This window comes from Tyto alba, unplaced genomic scaffold (genome assembly GCF_018691265.1).
Source record: "Tyto alba isolate M040663 unplaced genomic scaffold, T.alba_DEE_v4.0 Super-Scaffold_9, whole genome shotgun sequence".
NCBI lineage: Eukaryota > Metazoa > Chordata > Aves > Strigiformes > Tytonidae > Tyto > Tyto alba.
Genome location: NW_024881330.1, coordinates 22,040,588 through 22,060,111, shown reverse-complemented (window position 1 = coordinate 22,060,111; position 19,524 = coordinate 22,040,588). Strand labels below are relative to the sequence as shown.

General features: G+C 34.9%; 1 protein-coding gene across 50 annotated transcripts in view; it reads left to right on the top strand.

The window, feature by feature from the left end:
* The window catches only part of RIMS2 (regulating synaptic membrane exocytosis 2), a 483,921-nt gene that overhangs the window by 262,799 nt on the left and 201,598 nt on the right, over nt 1-19,524 (top strand). For 36 of the 50 annotated variants that reach the window (XM_032987992.2, XM_042785725.1, XM_032987994.2 and 33 more), the window contains 6 exons: nt 204-250; nt 1,400-1,512; nt 7,182-7,229; nt 15,148-15,278; nt 18,082-18,253; nt 18,815-18,968. In XM_032987992.2, the coding sequence (XP_032843883.2) occupies nt 204-250; nt 1,400-1,512; nt 7,182-7,229; nt 15,148-15,278; nt 18,082-18,253; nt 18,815-18,968 (665 nt within the window). The remainder of the gene's footprint in view (nt 1-203; nt 251-1,399; nt 1,513-7,181; nt 7,230-15,147; nt 15,279-18,081; nt 18,254-18,814; nt 18,969-19,524) is intronic. The other 14 variants (XM_042785735.1, XM_042785734.1, XM_042785736.1 and 11 more) reach the window with 1 other exon arrangement.

Below are 19,524 nucleotides of genomic sequence, written 5' to 3'. Positions count from 1 at the left end.
CACTTGTTCTATAGGCTTTAATTTGCCACTGAAATTATTTATACTGGATAAAGATAAGTCTTCCCCATGGCTGAAGACAGCCAGCAGATTACATACCTTTCCTGATGTGTTCCATGGTGACTTGAGAAGTGTTATAGTGTAACTGGAATTTGAATATGCTTGTTAGATAAAGGATCAGCCTGTCTTAATTTTCCTGATTTCAGGGACATTCCCAGAATACCTGACAGTACACATGCACAGCTGGAGTCCAGTAAGTTTCAATTGTGGGGTAGGAAAATCTTCTCTCTCTTTTATGTAAGCACAAATAGATTGAAAAATGTCATCTACAGTCAGTATAGCTCTCGTCTCTTTGTCTGTATTTGTCTCAATATGTCATCTTACTGTATTATCTATCTACCTCTGTTTAATAATAAACTATCAAAAGTCAGAACATTTTAATTTAGGCTTGGCATTTGGTTATAAGCTTAGGCTATTTTTGATTGAAAAGCATAATTCTAACTAATATACAAGAACATTAACAGTAATTTTTAATTTCCTGTTTTGTTGTTTTGCATTTCAATTGAACATTATAAACTAAAAATAGGGATGAAACATCCTTTAATTACAACCTGAGAGATAGCTACTTTGATATCAGAATACTTCTGCTTTATTAGAACCATTCAGCACTCCTTAATTTGGCTAAACCAGTATTTCATGTGGGGAAAAATAACTTGTTCTTTGGCTTAGATCTGATAAGATGGATTTAAGCCTGGAGTTATTTTTTAATCATTGTTTTAGAACTCTTTTATAATAGAAGCCATGAATAAATGCAGTGGCATAAACACGATCATAATAATATGAAAATATCCTTCAGTATCTTTTCACTGATCTGCCAAGTCTTGAAATGCATTTTATGTTTTGTGAGAAGTGGATTGTTGTTCGTATTTATAAAAATACTTTTACTCTATGTTTTATATGTCAAAACTTGTCCTGTGACAGTTTGCAGACCTTGTTGGTTTGAAACAAAATGCATAAAAACATTACATGAATCTTGATGTTTTTGTAAAAATATAATTAAAAATTAGTCTGATTTTACAAGATGATAAATCAGAACACTGAATTCCTTTGACCACAGTAACTTATTTACTATTTAGGAATTTTGGGCCTTCAGCTTACTGACATAATTACAGTCAGAAATATATGAATAAACTATTTTTCATTCTATAAATGAAAGCTTTTGATTGCATCTGAGCACCAAAAGATTGAGTATGAGTATTTGGTAATTTTAAATAGATACAGAAATTATATTTATCACAACTTAATGTATGTTTGGTTATATTTCTACAATTTTTATTTAACAAATGGTGTGAAAAATGTGTAAGTGCTACTGTTTATAAACCATTTTTTTTTATAATTACAGGTTCTAGTTCATTTGAATCTCAAAAAATGGACCGACCTTCTATTTCAGTGACTTCTCCTATGAGTCCTGGCATGTTAAGGGATGTTCCACAGTTCTTGTCTGGACAGCTTTCAGTATGTAAACATTTCATTGATATTAATATTGTGCTTTTTGCAGTATATACAACTCTCACTGCAGAGTGCAAGCTACATGTAACATAAATTTCTTGTTAAACTAGCTAATTTTCTTCATTAATTGCTATATATCTCAGTGTAGGCAGGGCCATAGTTTCATAAGGACATTTTATTTTATTATATTTTGGAAATTTTATATATGTTGAATTAGATATATATATGTATATTTACATAAGCTAAACTGGTCGAGTAAAATTTTCAGAAATGTCTAATCTTGGCCTCTAGCTATGTTTGTGCTGTTGAGTGTATACACTTTTTCAACCGTGACGCTTATATGTGCAGTTGGTAGATTTTATTAACTGTGTGCTTGAACATTACTACTGCTTATTTCTTATGCACTAGCTTTCATATATACCTTTCCCAATATATTGCTTTGATTGTTTACAAATGTTGTATTCTTTGTGCCAGTGTTATTCACTTTTGTTCTTCACTCTCACTAAGAACACAGTTCATTACCTGACTGTTTTCTTTAAAAGGGTAATTTTTTGTACTAAACTGAAGAACTTGGGTTCTGTACACCTCTCTGTGTCATTTACAACTCCAAAGTGTGATTTTTTGAAAGTGCTTAGTTGTGGCTTGGTACATGTTGAAAAGTAGAGGAAAATAGAATAGAAGCAGTGCAAAACTGGTGTTAAACAAGTTTAAAAATGTCACATTCATATTTCTTCAAAGTTGTTTATGTTAAGATAATGAGTACAACATAAAATTATGCATAAAATCTAAGCAGACTGTTTATAGGTCTCACGGAAATGGTTTATGCTATTGATAGAGGAGAGGAAGAAATATTTTTCTGTCTGTTCAGCAGCCATCTTGGCTCCATTTTGCAATGCATGAGACAGTATTTGTTTTGCTCATCAGACCAGCCATCTGCAATATATAATTTTAAATTTTCTGTAACTGTTGTACTTAACTACTTTGAAAGACTTAATCCTTTGGATAAATGGAAAACTAGAAATCTTGACTGTAGAGTGGAGAATGCTTTGCACAAAATACAATGACAAGGGAACATGAAGTGTCAGAATATACAGACTGAGGTTTCTAAAAACTAATTCAGTTTTACAAGACAACAAAAATTATTGATAGTGGAAACAGGGGGCAAGAAATCTCTTTTGGCTAAATCTCATGAAAGATTAAGCTGTCAAAAAGTTTTGGTTCCTAGCTCCCAGTATAACATTCAAGATCCAGAGTTAGCTGCTCAGACTTCCATTGCACAGACATTGCTGAATAATGGTCCAAATAGGAACCACACAGAACTGACTTCCTCACTTTCTCAGTTTCAGAAATAAAATCTTCAGGAGTTTAAGATTAGGATTTCTTAGTAAAGTCAATAGGTCTGTTAATTTTGTAATTTGATGGGATATTGCAGTTTGAGCTGCATAAGAATAGTATCAGGAGATTTGAAGGTATATTCTAATTTACTGAGAATAACAGAATTCACAAGGTTTTATGTCTTAGAATGGCATATAAATTCAGTGTTTAACTCAAGAAGGCATCATTCCCATTTTTAAGTATTTTTTGCTTGTGTCAAGATGTAAATGCCTTTGTTAATAAGTTTTATAATATTTCTTTCTGTCTAAGGAAACCAAATAATGTTAGAAGACATTTGAAGATCTTTCCTACGTTTGGCTTCTTTGTACTCCCTTATGCACTCTTTGCAACTATATACAGTACTCACTACTACACAACATCCTCGTTTCCCTCAGAGAGCAGCTGGTATCTGAGAATGCACAGCTTCAGTTGTCTGACACTGAGGTCAAAAATGCTCAGTAACTCCATAATATCCCACTGTCTCCATGTAGACACCTAACAGTAGACAGTTTGAAAATCTGAACACTTATCTTACCTCGCCATCTAAAGAAAAGTTGGAAATAGCCGTATTTCATGTTAATCGTGTTAATGGCACAACACAGCTTCTGCTGCTGTTGGCTCAAGGCTTTTGGAGGATAGCACTAAACCTTTTGCTTTGCAAGGAAAGGTGGCTGTCACAGTGTCTGAAGATGGTGTGGATAGATAGGAACGTGGCACCTAACTGGGCACAATGAAATGTGTAGACTAAAATATATTTTTACAAAAAGATGACTTTAAGAGAATTGAAGTATTCTACAGGAATAGTTTTTTCAGAACAGTAAATATCTGTAGTTTCTTTTTAAGCTGACATTTTAAGTTAGTTTTGAAAAATCACAAAATTTTTGACTTCTCAAATTTGAGTGTTTATGTGTCTTGAAAGTAGTGCAATGAATAATTTCTCCTTCACTTTTAAAAGTTTTGGTTTCTCATTTTATAACTTTAAAAAGTTTTGAAACTCTGGAAGAGTTAGTGAAAAAAACCCATGTCTTTGTTGAGTTTGAGATGTTTTGAAAAATTAGAATGGACTATGAGATTTTCTAATTTTGTACCTTTAACAACGGTGAAGTAATAGGGAAAAATTGAATTTTAAAAATCTCAAATTTCAAAAACTACAAAATAGCCAAGCTTCATTATTTTGGTTTTCCATGTGTTTAATCAGCTCCCTTCTGACAGAACAGTTGATGGAACACTCATTTGTTCCAAATGGCTGAGTAAGATGGAAATGGACGTAAATACTAAATTCCAAATGTAATCGAGAATGTGCTCTTCATGATGAGTGCGTAGGCAGGAGAATAACTGCAGAGCCCTGGCAGTAGATGGGGACAGGATGCTGTTCTATGTGGAAGTGGTGGGTCAGTTGACGTTCTGGCAATGGTGGTTGAATTCAGACAGGTGTGATGAATCTGAGGGAATGTATGATAAGCAAGATCTTGGAAGTATTTTTTGTATTTTCTGTACTTTTGGACAATATCATGTGGTCCTCTTGGGCCACTGTTAGGGCAGCTGTGGTTAATAGGCTGTGAAATGCAACAATTGTGGGCAGAAGTGGCAATACCTACAGTTTGGATGGAGGTCTGAAGTATTTGAATGAATACTTGGATATATGCATCCTTATTCAGACAGTGCTACAGATCCTTCAAGGGTTTCTATATTAATAGTGTTTTGGAATGTATTTCTTTATGTTCGGTATGGTTTTAGCCAGTTTAGCTGCAGTGATGCCTCTCTTATTCAGGGATGTTTTTCTCTGTCTGTTCGGTCTTCCATGTTTTCCTCTGTATTGGCATTGGTCTGTGTACCTGTTTTGTTCTGTTGAGGTTACAGTGACACTCTAGAGCTGGATAGTAGGATTTCCCATGAAGAAAACCATCTCACATAGCTAGGAAATCTTCCTTCCATTAATAATTATTCTGCCCAAATATATATTTAATTGAACAAATTATGTGCAGCTACAGTAAACTAGTGTGCGTTATAATTTGCTAAGGTATATAAATAATTTATCTGTATTCCATGCAGTTTATTTTATGGCATTTTTGATCCACATTATTCTTTCAGGGGAGTATCTGACTTACTGCAATTATTGTTTTACTGTTATTTGCTTTGTCTGGTTCCTGTTTCTGTGGTTGTTCACTGTTTTCTATTTCCTTTAATATCACTTTGAAGAATTCAGTATTCCTTTTGTGTTGGTGCTCTTCACTTCATTACTGCATTCTGGCTACTTTTTCAATATTGCATGAAAAGTATAACTTGGAATGCTTTTGCAGTAGTTAAGTTTAGAGACTGATAACGTGACTAGAAGGCCATGTAAATGGATATAGGTATAAAATTGCAATTTCTGTACTGGTGGAAATTCTAACAGTAAAGGGATGTAATTTATCAAATTAATCTATTTCCTTGTACAGCTGAACCACAGAACCACTTCAGTAGATTTTTCCATACATACTCAGTTTATAAAGCAATAAAAATACAGGTATTTTACTTATAGTTGTAATATCTGTAGCATATTAGAAAGCTGATACTGTACATTGTGAAGGACATAATATGTCAGCATTTTAGGGGGGATGAGGTCAAGTATGAGACATGGTCCCCTTCCCCCCTTTTCCTTTTCCCCTTTCTTTTCTCCCTTTTCTACCTCTACACAAGTAAATTGCTGTTGGTCTAACGTCAAAACCTGGAAAGTTCTAGGTAATGCACACATTGTGCTTGTTGCCCTCCATTTTCCAAGGCAGAATATCAAGATGAGGATCCTTGGCGCATGATGGGAGATATTCTATCCCTTTTAGGAATGAGATATTCTGAAATGTCTGTATTTCTCTTGTAATATGGAGCAGAAGCAATCTTTTATTGTGTGTGAGTCGGTCACATTCTGACACCCGTACGTTTTGCTATGCAGTACTGTCTGTGCAGAGTGGAGGGAAGTGTGCAGCTGCTGCACCTCATAGAGCACAGGAACACATCAGGCAAAACCTATGATCTAGACAGTCAAATTTTCTTATATATCCTCTTGCTTTGGTGTGAGAACAGATGACTTCATGCATTTTATGGAACAGATTTCTCCAGCATCTGTGCATGCCAAGTAAGCAGGGAGGGTGGCAGAACCATCATCATACTGCCTATCTCCATACTTTGGGTACATTTCTTATGGAAGTGAATATTGAGTAGTAGCTTATTTCCATCACTTTGAAATAGATCAATAATGTCTGGAAAACCAATAAGAGAGATTCAGAACTGTCAGATTCTGTGTTGGTTGTGACCTACTGCCACACTCCTGTTCCCCCACTCACTGGCCCCCTGAGATATGTGCTCCTGTTCCTGTCCGTTCCCTGTACTTGGTGCCCTTTCTGTGCAACTCCATTAGCTGTTGCCCTAAACTGAAGATGGAGAGTCGTTGGCTGGAGTTTGTAGCCAGTCCAAGAACTTAGAGGAGTTGTCTGTACTGATGTAGTCTTGAGGTGGCCACTGGAAGCTGCAAGTCCGTATGTGGTCTGAAGTGTTTCATCACAAAAATAAGTTATAAATGCATCTATGCATGCAGTGCACCTAATAAGTTTGCTAAATGCTCTAGATCCCATTTCACACAGGGGTTTTCTGTATATACCATGTGTCATTTCTGTCATGATTGCCAGACAATTGACATACACTGATTGTACTGTCCTCCATGTACTGCTAGTACCATATAGCACTAACTTTCTTTTAATTGTTTCTAAAGTATTTAGGAGAGCTTTTTATAGAAATGCCTCTTAAAGTTGCAGAAAAGAGAAAACCTTTTACTTTACTTGCTTTACTCTAGAAAGCAACAAAGGCTGTCAGTGCGTGGACTGTACTTGTTTCTGTCTCTGAATATGCATCTACAGTCTTCCTGAAAGAGATGATCAAGCTGAAATTATGTTTCCTACCCCACTTTTAAATCACACTTTGCTGACCTGCTCCTTTTGTTAATGTTACTTCTAAATCGATTGTAAATGTTATCTGTAGACCTGCAAAGTGAAATCCTTGCTCCTGGGGAATCAGTGGCAAAATTCCTGCTGGCTTCCCTAAGGCCAGAATTTCCGTCACAGGTTTTTGATATGATTTGGTAACAGATTTGCAGATTTGATTTATGCATTGCCTTAAAATACTTTGTGTTAGATAAATATGTTGTTGGTGTAAAGCTGTGTTTAAAGTAATAGTTGTGTGTCTTTGTTTTTACTTTTGGTCTTTTAGTTTCCAGCGTGTTGTCCTTTTTGGTTTTGTTTTATTGCTTTTTCTTTAATTTTGCTTACCAGAGCCAAAGCCTTAGTAGAAGAACAACGCCTTTTGTTCCTAGGGTTCAGGTAAAGACTTCGTCTGCCTGACAGAAACTAAAGTTGTGTTTTTTTCTTTTGTTTGTTATGGAAAATGCATAGTAGGAAAATGTTACATTGTAGTCCGTTTTCCCATATTTTTAGTGTGTTGCTTTAAACCATATTAACAAGTTTCATATCATCTTGTGAGCAGCTTGTAAAATTCTGCATGGGGGTTAAAATATTAAATTAAAATTTAAAGAGACAGCTAGTTTTTGTTTGCTGTTTACCCAATATTGAACTCATACAGGCTTCAATAGTGATGATGGCTATGCATCCCACGTACAAAATGTGTGTACTGTTCAAGCAATAATTAATTTTGTGCTTGAGGTCATTATATAAAGATGAATGTCTCTTTAAATCATTCATGATCATTACTTAACACATCCTTTTTTGCATTTTCCAAGTAATATTAGCGCCTTGAATGGAAAACAGGCAAAAAATTTGTACCTTGTTTAAAGAAACAATTTCTTGTGTATTGAAACTTGATTCTTGCATTCTCTTTTAAAAGTTTATCAAAACAACCAAAACTCTATTTAAATAAAAAATTAATTCTCCCATTGTGTTACTGAATTTATTTAGCTTTAGTACTCTGTTTAGGTACAAGTTGTTTGCTTTTTTTCATTAGGAAACTCCTAAGGTACTGTAGATTAACGCAAAAGTAGGTTTTACTAATATGTTACAACGCTTATCTTGCTTTGCTGCATGTTTTTCAGTTTTTTTAAATAGACTATTATCTGCTTTTCTTACAAAATATCTTTATGGAGATGTCAATCTTTTGTGTGGGAGCTGTACAAATGTTTCTGTTGTTTCATCAACTGCTCAAGGAAAGATGTAAAGGATGATCTAAATGATCAGAATGAAATGACTAAATATCATATTGAAAAGAAAAAAAGAGATCATATATATATATTTATAAAGGAATTCTAAATAAGACTGTAGGAAATGGTTTGGTTATGACTCATACTTGATAAAGTACAATTTTTTTCACATTCTGTTTTTTCCCAAAAGTAGTTCTTAAAACTGCTTAAATGTAAATTCAGAATAAAAAAAATCTAAGAAAAAAAAATGAGATTAGAAAAGTAATGCCTTTAGGTTAACATATTATTATGTGCTACAGGCATAAACTGGCTTTGTAATAAAAATCTAAAACATCTTTTAGCATGATTAAGAATTTTGGCTTCTGCTTATGGTAATGAAGTGAGAGGGGTACAAATTCAATCACAAGTTGTTAAGTAGTTCATAAAGGTAAATATTGTAAATGATATAAGTAGTCTTTTAATATTTATTTTCTTTCTGATTATATGCAAAATAAATTAAGAAATGATATGACAACAGATTGTTCATTTTAAAAAGGAAACATCTGCCTGAAACTTGCATGTTTCATGAAATACTGTAGTGTCGAAGTAACACGTAGTTCTTTATTTTAATCAAATTATATAAAAGAAAGACACAGAAATAAAAACTGTCAGTTCTACTCTAGACTAATATCTTCTAAAGAAAAAAAAAATACTTTGATTGAATGACTATGGTAGTCATTTCAGAAAATAAAACGTCTAATGCTTCATAGAGAATGTCCAGCAAGAGATGAAAGTGGATGAAGCTTATTCTCTCACCTCTGGTGGATTATTTTTGATATTGTAGGTAGGAATTATTTTAGCCCCTATTTTGTTTCTGCACAATGTCTGTGGAGTCCTTGTGGACCTCTCTAACAGTTTTTTGCAAAGCTCAGTAATGGTCAAAGCTAAACATAAAGTTTGTGACAAGTTCCTGAAGAACTCAAATTTATGACCTTGGAAACATCTTTACAACTAGACTGAAGCAAGAAGTCCCCCATCTGCCCACTTTGAGTAGTGATGGTAGGTAGTTTAACGTGGATTAATTTAAGATATGTTTACAATGCAGGCTGCAGAGAAGAACAGAAATACTCCAGAGATCTTTAAACAAGGGTATTAGAAGCAGTTCAGCAGCAGTGCAGCACTCTGGTTACTTTTTGGCATGAGAAATTAGCTAACTCAGAGCTCTGAGCTGTTGTTTATGGTTGTCAGGAAGTATACGTTACATTGAGGGCTGTGGTATGGCTGTGGTGTAGCTGTGTCTGTAGAATTCCCTACAAAAATGCGGATGTCCAAACATTCTGTTTATACCTATTTGTTTCATTCCTCTCAACGGGAAATGTACATCTTTATTCTTTCTTGTATCTTCTTTCTTGTTAGTCTGCAACTGATCCTGGTGATGAATGTCCCAGATTCTGGCACAAGTTCCTCTTCCACACTTCTCTTCCTGTCATTCCATTAATTTTCTAGCTCTTATATCACTGGATTATTTAAACCCCATCATTATTATTTTATTGGAAGAAAAGCACTCAGTTTCTATTTTTCCCTATTGTGCACCCTTCTCCTGAACTTTTACTAATTCTACAGTACTTGGAAAAGCGCATATTTATTTCCCGAACTTATAGATTCAGTTTAGCATACCAGCAATTTCCTAAGTTAGGGAGTGATGCTTTGCAATATCTTTACAGGGAACGAGCTGTTCTTAAATTTGTGTTTTCCATGCAGTATCTCTTGTTTACTTGGAGGAGCCTCCTTTTGAGCCAGAGTTGCCATGAAACCACTGTTTTTTCTCTAACTTCAGAAATTTCAGACATCCTTTTTGCTTTAATACAGAACATCAGTATATTTGATCATGTATAAAAATATATACATGCATCTATTTGGCATTATTGAAATTAAGATGATGTCACTTAAAAAACAATTTTTAAGATAAATCTAGATTAGGACAGCCTAAATACCTCCATCATTTTCTGGCCTTCATATCCTAGAAGCTCTTCAATTTGACAGCCTTTTTTTGTATTTTTTCCAGCATATCAGACATCAACTGAAGCAGACAACAACAATAGTTTGGTTTAGCAACGCTCAGTAGTCAGGATTTTTTAGAGGTATGTTTAACAACATCCAAAGCTCACCTCAGCTACTCTGAAGACTTTATCACTTCAGGGCAGTTTCTGTATCTACATAAGTTTAAGTCCAAATAAAATGATTGCTATAAGCATTTTTTAAAATAAACTGAAAATTTGATTTTTTTTTTTCAACAACAGATCCTGCTGATGTATCTTTTGTTTCATAATAATTCAAGAAAGAAAAGCAGTATCTCAGTTTCAAAATATTACACTAATAAACAGATATGTAGGATACATGATAAACTATAATAAGCAACAGAAGAACAAAAATGCCTGGCCAGCTGTCTCTCAAACCCAGTGATATTTGAATAGGCTGTGGTCGTAGAAATCAAGCTGCAGGGCAAGTGGTCTCTCCCAGTGGCACAAGTTTTATTGCTTTTCCATGAGATTCATGAAGCAACCCCTATGTAATAAATAAAGAAATAAAGTGTATCATAGAATTAAAAACTTCAAATATTCTCTGGTTTTAAATTTAAAGTTATCACTTAAGGGATGGTGTGCCTGTATGTGCTGTACACAGAACCACATTAAAATTGCATAGTTAAGCAGTCAAGCATTCATGAGATAGGTATATAGGAAGTGGCAACAATAATATTATCTAGATTTTCTTAAATGATTTCCCTTAGGCATATGTATTTACAGTATGGATCCTAATTACATTATTACTTCTTTTCCAGAACTCTGACCTCAATCAGTTCTCTGAATAAAATTTCTAGTTAAGATGAGATCTAAAAAAAAAAAAAAAAAAAGAATGAAATCTAGTAAATGGAATTTATGGTCTTTATGTAACTTTATGCTAGCTTCAAATAAGTCAGAGGTGCCTTGGAGAGTTTAGACTTGTACAGTTGAAGGGAAGAACTAAGTACCTCAATATCTGAAGTGAGTGATCCAGCCCAAATAAGGGACACCTATACTCATTAACTTGATTTGAAACTTAAGCTACTCCAGAGGTTGAATTGATTCTCCAGGGGCAGCCATCTTCTGAGACTACAGAGGACCAAACAGGAACACTGGATACCTGCATCCTCACTTCTCAGAACGCAGCACCAGCAGTCAGTTTTCATATACTGTTCTATGTGTAGGAGGCTCATTCCAAACACAGGATACCTGTGGTTTAAGCCCTGTCAGTAAAGTGCTTTTATCATCAAGCTATTGCACATCCCTTTCTTCTGTGAAGTCACATCTGAAGCTGAGATACAGTGTGGCTGGGAATATATGTGTGTGGTGATAGCAAAGAAGGCTTAATTTTAGTGTAGCAGATTCCAGACCTGATACCCAGAATGTATATTGATCTTCTATTAGACCACTGTTGGTTAAAAACCAGAAAGAATCCTATGAAGCTGGGACCAGACCCTCATCTCCGTTCCCCGATGATCAGGTCAGATCACTTTATAAGTGAATTTTAGGTGCATGCATCCCAAATTATCTAGGTAGACAAAGTCCTGTTCAAGAAGACTTTTACAGGCGTTAGCCTCCACATTAGCATCAGCTGGCATGCGGTGTATTTTATGTGTTCTTATTTTAGCTTTCACTTTCCTTCATTTAGATCAGGAATGCATTGTCACAGTTTCTTACATGTTCTAAGCTTTTAAAAGTGCCATTCCTGCCTGTGTAAAAAAATGCTGAATGAAGGGTTTGTAGATTCTGCTCTGTTAGCCTGCTACTTAAGTCTTTCAGTGCTGAGCATCACAACTGTACATTCCTATGGGACTTTCACCCTGTGGATTGAATAATTCAATGTTCTTCAGTTTTTTTGGTGTTAGGAACCTTTTCTGCATACAGAGCTATGAAAGAAAATAATTTCCTCATCAACTTTTCTGTTATACATGTGTTATCCCATGTTTATTTCACAACATAAAATACATAGAGTATTCTATGAGATGTAGGATTGTCCTGTATTTATTGGTTAAGAACTGAGAACCTATGATCAGAGTCTGAGACAACCACGTTCTGTCCAGGCATAATACACACCTCAGACTTCTATTTCAGTGCTTTACTTAGCACTATGTATCAGGCTCCAGGGTCTCATGCCAGGCTCCCAGACAATGAAGAATATGCAATTTTTAAATACCTTTAAGGGATCCACCCCTCGATACACAGGAGCTCTGGGAAAGAGGAAGGGATAGAATCCAGTTCTCTTTGACTTCACCAGGCTGTCTTAAGTGGCTGTCCTTCCTCTCCATGTGAATAGAAAAGGAAAGGTTCTTGTAAGAAAATACCATAACATACAAATATTGTCGTAGCACTTATGCACAGGAGAGTCAGAACTAGATCAGTCCTATTCCCAAACTCGTTTTCCATGTTCAGTATGCTAGTCTAACTCCTTGTTTCCCTTTCCAATTTCCTGCCTTGATTTCTTGTCAGATTTTCTTTCATCCCAATCTCTGTGCAACATATTTTGTGCCACTTACAAAATGGCTGGTTCTTTTGTCACCTCATTCAATTTCTCTCATTCAGTCTGTTTTTCCCCCTCTGTTCTTCTATGGTCCTTGACATTAGTGGCTCCATTCTTCCTGTGTTTCACCAAGAAGCATCCTGTATCTTTTACTTCCCCAGTAATTCTAAAGCAGTTTTGATTTGTCCCTTCTTTCTTCTTCTAAACCCATGAGAATGCAATCCCATCATCCCCTCCATGGGGTTCTTTGTCCATTCTCTCACTCTCAGTTTCTTCCTTTCTTCTCCAGTCAAATGAATCTTGGGTTACAAGTGCCTGTGTTGTATACTGGAGTGCTAGCAGCGTGAACACAGGAGAAAGGCTTCTGGTGATAATTCTGCCTCCTGACCTTTCCCGTAACAATCCGAATTACAAGGAAAATATGCCCATTATGTACAAGTTTTTCAATTTTTTTTTTTTTCAGAACATCAAGAGAAAAGTAGAAGGTACAAGTCAATACATATTTCAGTTTCTTCTAAAACACAGATGATAGAGCGTCTCAAAGAAATGGTGTCAGATGATTTAACTTTCTGCTTAGAGTCATCTCCAAATATTTTGCCTGAAGTTTTCCTGCAAAAATTCAGTCTGGAAGAAATATTTAGCCTGAATATGAATGCATAATTCTGGTTATATTTTTTGGCATTCATGTCTAGATTATCTCACTTTCCCTCAGTCAGTTTGTGATAGTGTCTGCATCACAAGTCTATTGCATTCTGCTTAAGCAAGGATAATTTTTCCAAAAAAAAGCAGATGAAAAAGATTGTCTTCAGTGCTGCTTCACTTGGGGTGTGGGACTACCCATCTGTCCTTTGCTTAAGGACTCTCAGGGAAGCCTGCAGGTGGATACATTTAGTGTCAGAGAGCATTTGAGTTGACTTGCACTTCAGAGGCCTTTAAGCTTTGCTTTGGATTCATACAGTTGGTGCAAAGCTTTCTACCTGTGATCTGTAGCTGGATAAGGTACCTAGTAGTTCAGATAATTCTCAGTTTAGAAAAAATACTGACAAAGCCCCTTGCTTTGCAGGAATATAGGAACAGCATCTTGAACTCTCTTAAATCTGACGTTTTAAGGATAATTTCTCTAATAGCTTTCTGCTTTAGTAGCCACAGAGCCCTTTTAACTCTTGGTACCACAAACCTATAAAGTCAGTAGCAGGGCCAACGACCTGCTAATAGAGGGAAGGTATCCTCCCCTTTTTAATATCCATTCAAACACTGATGATTGGTGGCTATAGGAGTTGCAAGAAGTAATGGAGAAGGAAGAAGTACACTGCCACCATTGATTGCATTGGTTTGTCTTAGCGTAATCTTGCTTACTGAGGTATTAGGACTGACAGAAAGATAAATCAGCTTCTTGTTGGTGAGTCAAAAGTCTTGAGAATTGTATCAAGGCCTTTCCTTAAGTGACTGAAATGTTGAAGATGAGGAGCTATAATAGCAGATGGAGACGCTGTCTGAAATGATGTCAGATAGGCTCCACAGAAAGTGGGGCTCCACAGAAAGTGCACCTTCCCCTGGTTATTTTTACCTTAGCTAGGATTTATTCATGCCTAAAGGTGCACTGCTTGGTTAGATGTGAGGTTGAGCATTATCCTCTTTGATTCCCTTTAGTTCAGGCAGGGTCAGAGTTTCCTTTAAATGTCCTAGTTTGTCCTATGTCTCAGTCAAAATCCCCATGAAGAGAGTCTCCTCTGTCTGCTGTAGTTAATGATACTGTGGTGGTACCACCGTGTAATGACTCCCTAGCTATTTGGAAAACTTGTTTTGTCTTAGTGGCATCATTTCCCCCTTCCACAGGGACTGCTCTGAAGTAGGTATATCATCTCCTTGAATAATGTGTTTGTAGCTATAGTATTCAGACTGAAATGGCTAAATAGTAACTTCTAATGACTTTAGTAAAAAAGGATAGCAGACCAAGCCTAAGACTGATTAGTAATAATTTCAACAGATGAGTAATAGTAGGTTTTGCCTTGTTGTTGCTGAGTTGGACTGTGAAGAGGCTTGGACTACTGAGCCTACATCTCTTAAAATTTTTGGATGGCTTATGATTTCAGCATGAGTCTGCATCTTGAAAAACATTTAGAGATTTTAAATATTTATGGTCTTATCCCATAGTCTTTCCAGCACAACAGGACATGAAAAATTCATTCATTCATTGTGCATAAACTCCTTAGAAATGTATATATATGAATACCATACATCAGTAATGCAAGTAATACAGTATCACTGCCAAGAGAAAATAATCCTAACCAGAGCACCATGTGAAAAACTATTAGTGTGAAATAATGTACTTATTGTACAGGGTTTATAAAAAAGAATAACTCCTGGTACATACTGAAGATATTATAATATTAATTTATTTTTATAGTTTATTAGAAATACAAAGTAGAACATGATATTTTCTGTTTACGTAACCAATATAAATAGAAGTTTATGAGCAAAATTAATTTTAAGGATTAATATGCTACTATGTTGTAGAAATTATTTCACTAATTAATATTTTCTCATTACAGATAAAACTGTGGTATGACAAGGTTGGTCATCAGTTAATAGTGACAATATTGGGAGCAAAGGATCTTCCTTCAAGGGAAGATGGGAGGCCAAGGAATCCTTATGTTAAAATTTACTTTCTTCCAGACAGAAGGTAGGATGAACACAAAGAGAAGGAACATTTGAGTAGGAATTAGCCTGATACTCAGATAGCATGCACAGCTGAGATTACTGGTCATACATATACGGAAAAATCTTATAGCTTGGATATTCTATATAGAACATGCTATGTAACAGGAACGTGTCTTTGAACACTAAACACTAACTCACTTTCACTGGCTATTTTATTAAATACTGAATAGAAAAGGAAAGATAAACATATGTAATTGACTGGGGTTCTGTTATTTGCAAAGAATGTTGTTAGTGTTTTATAATGCCCTTATTCCCTCTGACAGTTATTCCTGTCTAGTGCAAATAAAATGCTATAAAGGTATATTCACAGATTTTTAGACTGATCAGTCCAGTAGTTTCATTTGCCAACCTTTATATAAAAAAAAAGCAGGAACAGGTTTGGCATCTGAAACCCATAGATTTCATATCACAGCATAAGTGAGTTAAGACTGAAGGGGACTCACTTGAGATTTCCCAAATGCAGCTTGAAAAATTCCCCTAAAGCACAAAACTGATACTAATCTAGACTGGCATTACATACATATTTAGGGAAAATTAAACTGTGGTAGGGACCCTTATATCTGAATAGCTCCTTCGTTTTTTAGTCCAGGATTTTCTGCCATTTCAACTTAGGTGCTGGGAAGAAAAACAAAGGAGGTAATGTGTTCCCCATTTGTTTTTTAAAATTGGTATTTCCTCAGATTGTGTCAGTAGGGGAACACATATAACTTTATTTTGTAGTGTATCAACCAAATAATTCAAAGATTTAACCTGACTCAGTATATAAAAGATTGACCAGTGGACTGATGAATCTGTAGAATAGGATGTAACTTTACAGTTTATATTTTTATATCCATGCTTTTCCTAATAGCTAAGGTGGGAAGATGCTATCTCCAGTACCAATTGACCTCAGCAGGAATTAAAGCTATTCAGTATTTTGGATGACTGCTTTTCCACTTTCATTGTATACCATATGTTAACAAGAAAATTTTTGTGACTGCATAATTTGATGTATCATTGATGACAAAAAGTTTTAGGATGGATTGTCTAGGGCTCACCAATATTTGAACTGTTGAACTAGATTCTTCATTTATTCAAATTGCTGTAGTGTGTTTGGAGATGCTGAAGCTGTGCTAAACTGAGAATCAGGTGTGCTTAAATTATCTGCTTTTTCGAGATTAATAAATCTTCTAGAAATGTCTGTGTTCAGAATGCTTCACAATGTAAGTTGTAATAACTAAATGTATACAGAAGGAAAATATTTAATAAAATACTTTCAAGTATACAGATACAAAAAGTTACATAACATTAAATATTATTATGCTATGCTGTTTCCCATTTATGTCCAGTATTCAGAACTTTTTCCTTAATTATTATATGTGTTTTCTATCATTTATATAAGAGTCAGCAATTTGTCTTATTGAATTGTGGTTCTTTTCTGATGTGCAAATCTATTTGCCTTTCCTTGGAGGTAAAAGCTAATTAAGCAACAATATATTTCTTGTGTACTAGAAGGAAATATGCTTGAGGTAAAATACACTTAAATAAGTCAAGCGTTTAATTAGATAAAGATACTGAATTCTCTTTGATTAAACAAATTTCATTGGAAAAGCTTGTCCAATGTAACTTATTTCCATTCTCAAGGGTAAACAAATCTTTAATATGATAGATATAATTACATTATTTGTTTTAACCGTGTGTCTAAAAATATTATTTCTTAGTTAAAATTTTGATCCAGCTTCTAAATAACAGTTCAGAAATACAATAACTATATTATAGTTGTAAGTATTAGCAAATGGACAAATCGTCATTGCCATATTAAAAAATCCACATAAATTAGTAGCACAGCTGCATTATGCAGTAATTAGCAGATTTAAAATTAATCAACTGTTATGAGAACTCTTGTCAGTATTCTCAGTAGAAGGAGCGTGGGTGTTTTCCAGTGTAACTTGTTTCCATCAGAAAATATTAATTCTTTCAAGCAGAAATATTCTGTAAAACACATTGCTTTCAACAACACCCTGGAGCCTGAGCCTGGAGTTCCATGGTAGCCTTGCATGGAGACATTACTGGGCTCCAAAATATAAGGCCAACCATGTAGTGGAGATCCACTTTCAGTGTGGGTGGTTCCTTGGAGTGACCCAAAGGATTTTGGGAACTGTTTTGAGAAAATTGTTTCATGTGGTATTGCTGGAAAAAGACATGTAACTCGTTCTCAGGGCTTCTGGTTTCCTAGCTGTGAAGCCTTTAGTCAGGGAAACCCTGCGGAGAAGGCCCCACGCTTCCCGTAGCTCCCTGATCACTCTTTCATGTGGGCTCCCTCCTGCTCTGCAGTTAAGAGTCAGCTGCTGTAGGACTGGAAGCTTGAATGAATCAGGTGGCTCATTTATCTGAAATGAAAATTTTTGCTGTGCCCAGTGTTGTCTGCATACGTCTTCTACTGTCAGACTGTGCCTCATGGAAATCCCATTTACAGAACCATATTTTTCTTTATATACTGTTTCCAAACCAAACATATTAAAACTTTTCATTTTTTCAGGAAACTTCTTAAAATTGGATTTGACACATGAACTGGAAATCACCTAACTTTAGTTTTAACATGAAGTTATGAATTATCCTCAATATATGTGCTGAACTTTATCATAAAGGACTAATACTGACATGGATTATAGTGCACAAAATGCCTCAAAATGTACTGCTGATTTAAGTTTTCCTACTTTCCATTATATTCTTATTACAGTATGATGGTCTTTTGAACATTTTTAATGTTTAATTGTTTTTTGCAGTGATAAAAATAAAAGAAGAACAAAAACAGTAAAGAAAACATTGGAACCTAAGTGGAATCAGACATTCATTTATTCTCCAGTTCATCGGAGAGAATTTAGAGAACGAATGTTAGAAATTACTCTTTGGGACCAAGCAAGAGTTCGAGAGGAAGAAAGTGAATTTTTAGGAGAGGTATATAATAATGGGTAGTTACTACAGAAATACTGTTGCTCAAATATTCATGTCTAGATACAGTATTTTTGAAAGTTTATTAAGTATAGCAAAGCAAATCTGTTTTAGATTGTTGTATTTGTCTTTATTTCACTTAGCGGTAAAGAAATAGTGATCTCACGCTTATGAAATAGTACTGATAGGAGATTCTTTCTGTGTTTATTATTTTAGTAACAACATTCCCATGGTTTCTCAATTTCTTTTGGAATTGTTCATTAGAATCCATATTATCCGTAGTTGTATTATAGCAAAATGTTGACATGTCTCTGACTAACTTGCTACAAGATATTTGAATGCTGTAAAGGCTATCATAAGGTAGTAAAGGTTTTGTGAAAGATTTTTGCTGTACTTAGTGTTGTAAAAGGCACAGGAACTCCTTTCATATTAAATGTAAAATTTTTATAAGACTTCAGACAAACTCCTTAACAATGAGAATAATAGAATAAAATTTATGACCATACCTATTTTAAAATATTCTGTCATGTAATGCTTTTCTACTTTTAACCATTTTTCCTTTTTTAGATTCTTATTGAGTTAGAGACAGCATTACTAGATGATGAACCTCACTGGTACAAACTTCAAACACATGATGTTTCTTCATTGCCACTTCCCCATCCCTCACCATATTTGCCACGCAGACAACTCCATGGCGAGAGTCCCACACGGAGGTTACAAAGTAGGTTGTTGGTTTTACACACTGTATAACTCAGTTGAATTAATGTGTAAAGTACATGAAATTCTCGTAGATGGGAAGCTGATGGAATTTGTGTGTTCATTTATAGCTGTTATGAATTAGGTCATTTATGATTACTGCTGAGAGTCTGATGAGCTACAAATGGTAATATTGAACACTGTGCAATACACCATTTTTTCTTACGGGACTACCTAGTTCAGATCCTGAGCTTGAGCAAACTATCTCGGTCTTTTGCAATGTGCTGGTTTTATCTTGAAGTCCTATCTCCAAAATTATGTTTATCATTTCATTGTTTAACCAAAAGTGGATGTGCAGGACCCTTCTCCTTAGATCATACTTATTAAAAATAAAGTGACCTGTATATAACATCATATGTAGCTAAATTAATACCATGGCCTGTTGCCTTGTTTTGATATGATTTTACATGGTTATTCTCACAAATTGATTTTTTTTTAAAAATCTGTTTTGAAGTTTGGTATACTTGATCCACAGCAGTTTGATGTTATCAGTAGATATTTTGTAAATAGAATATATACAA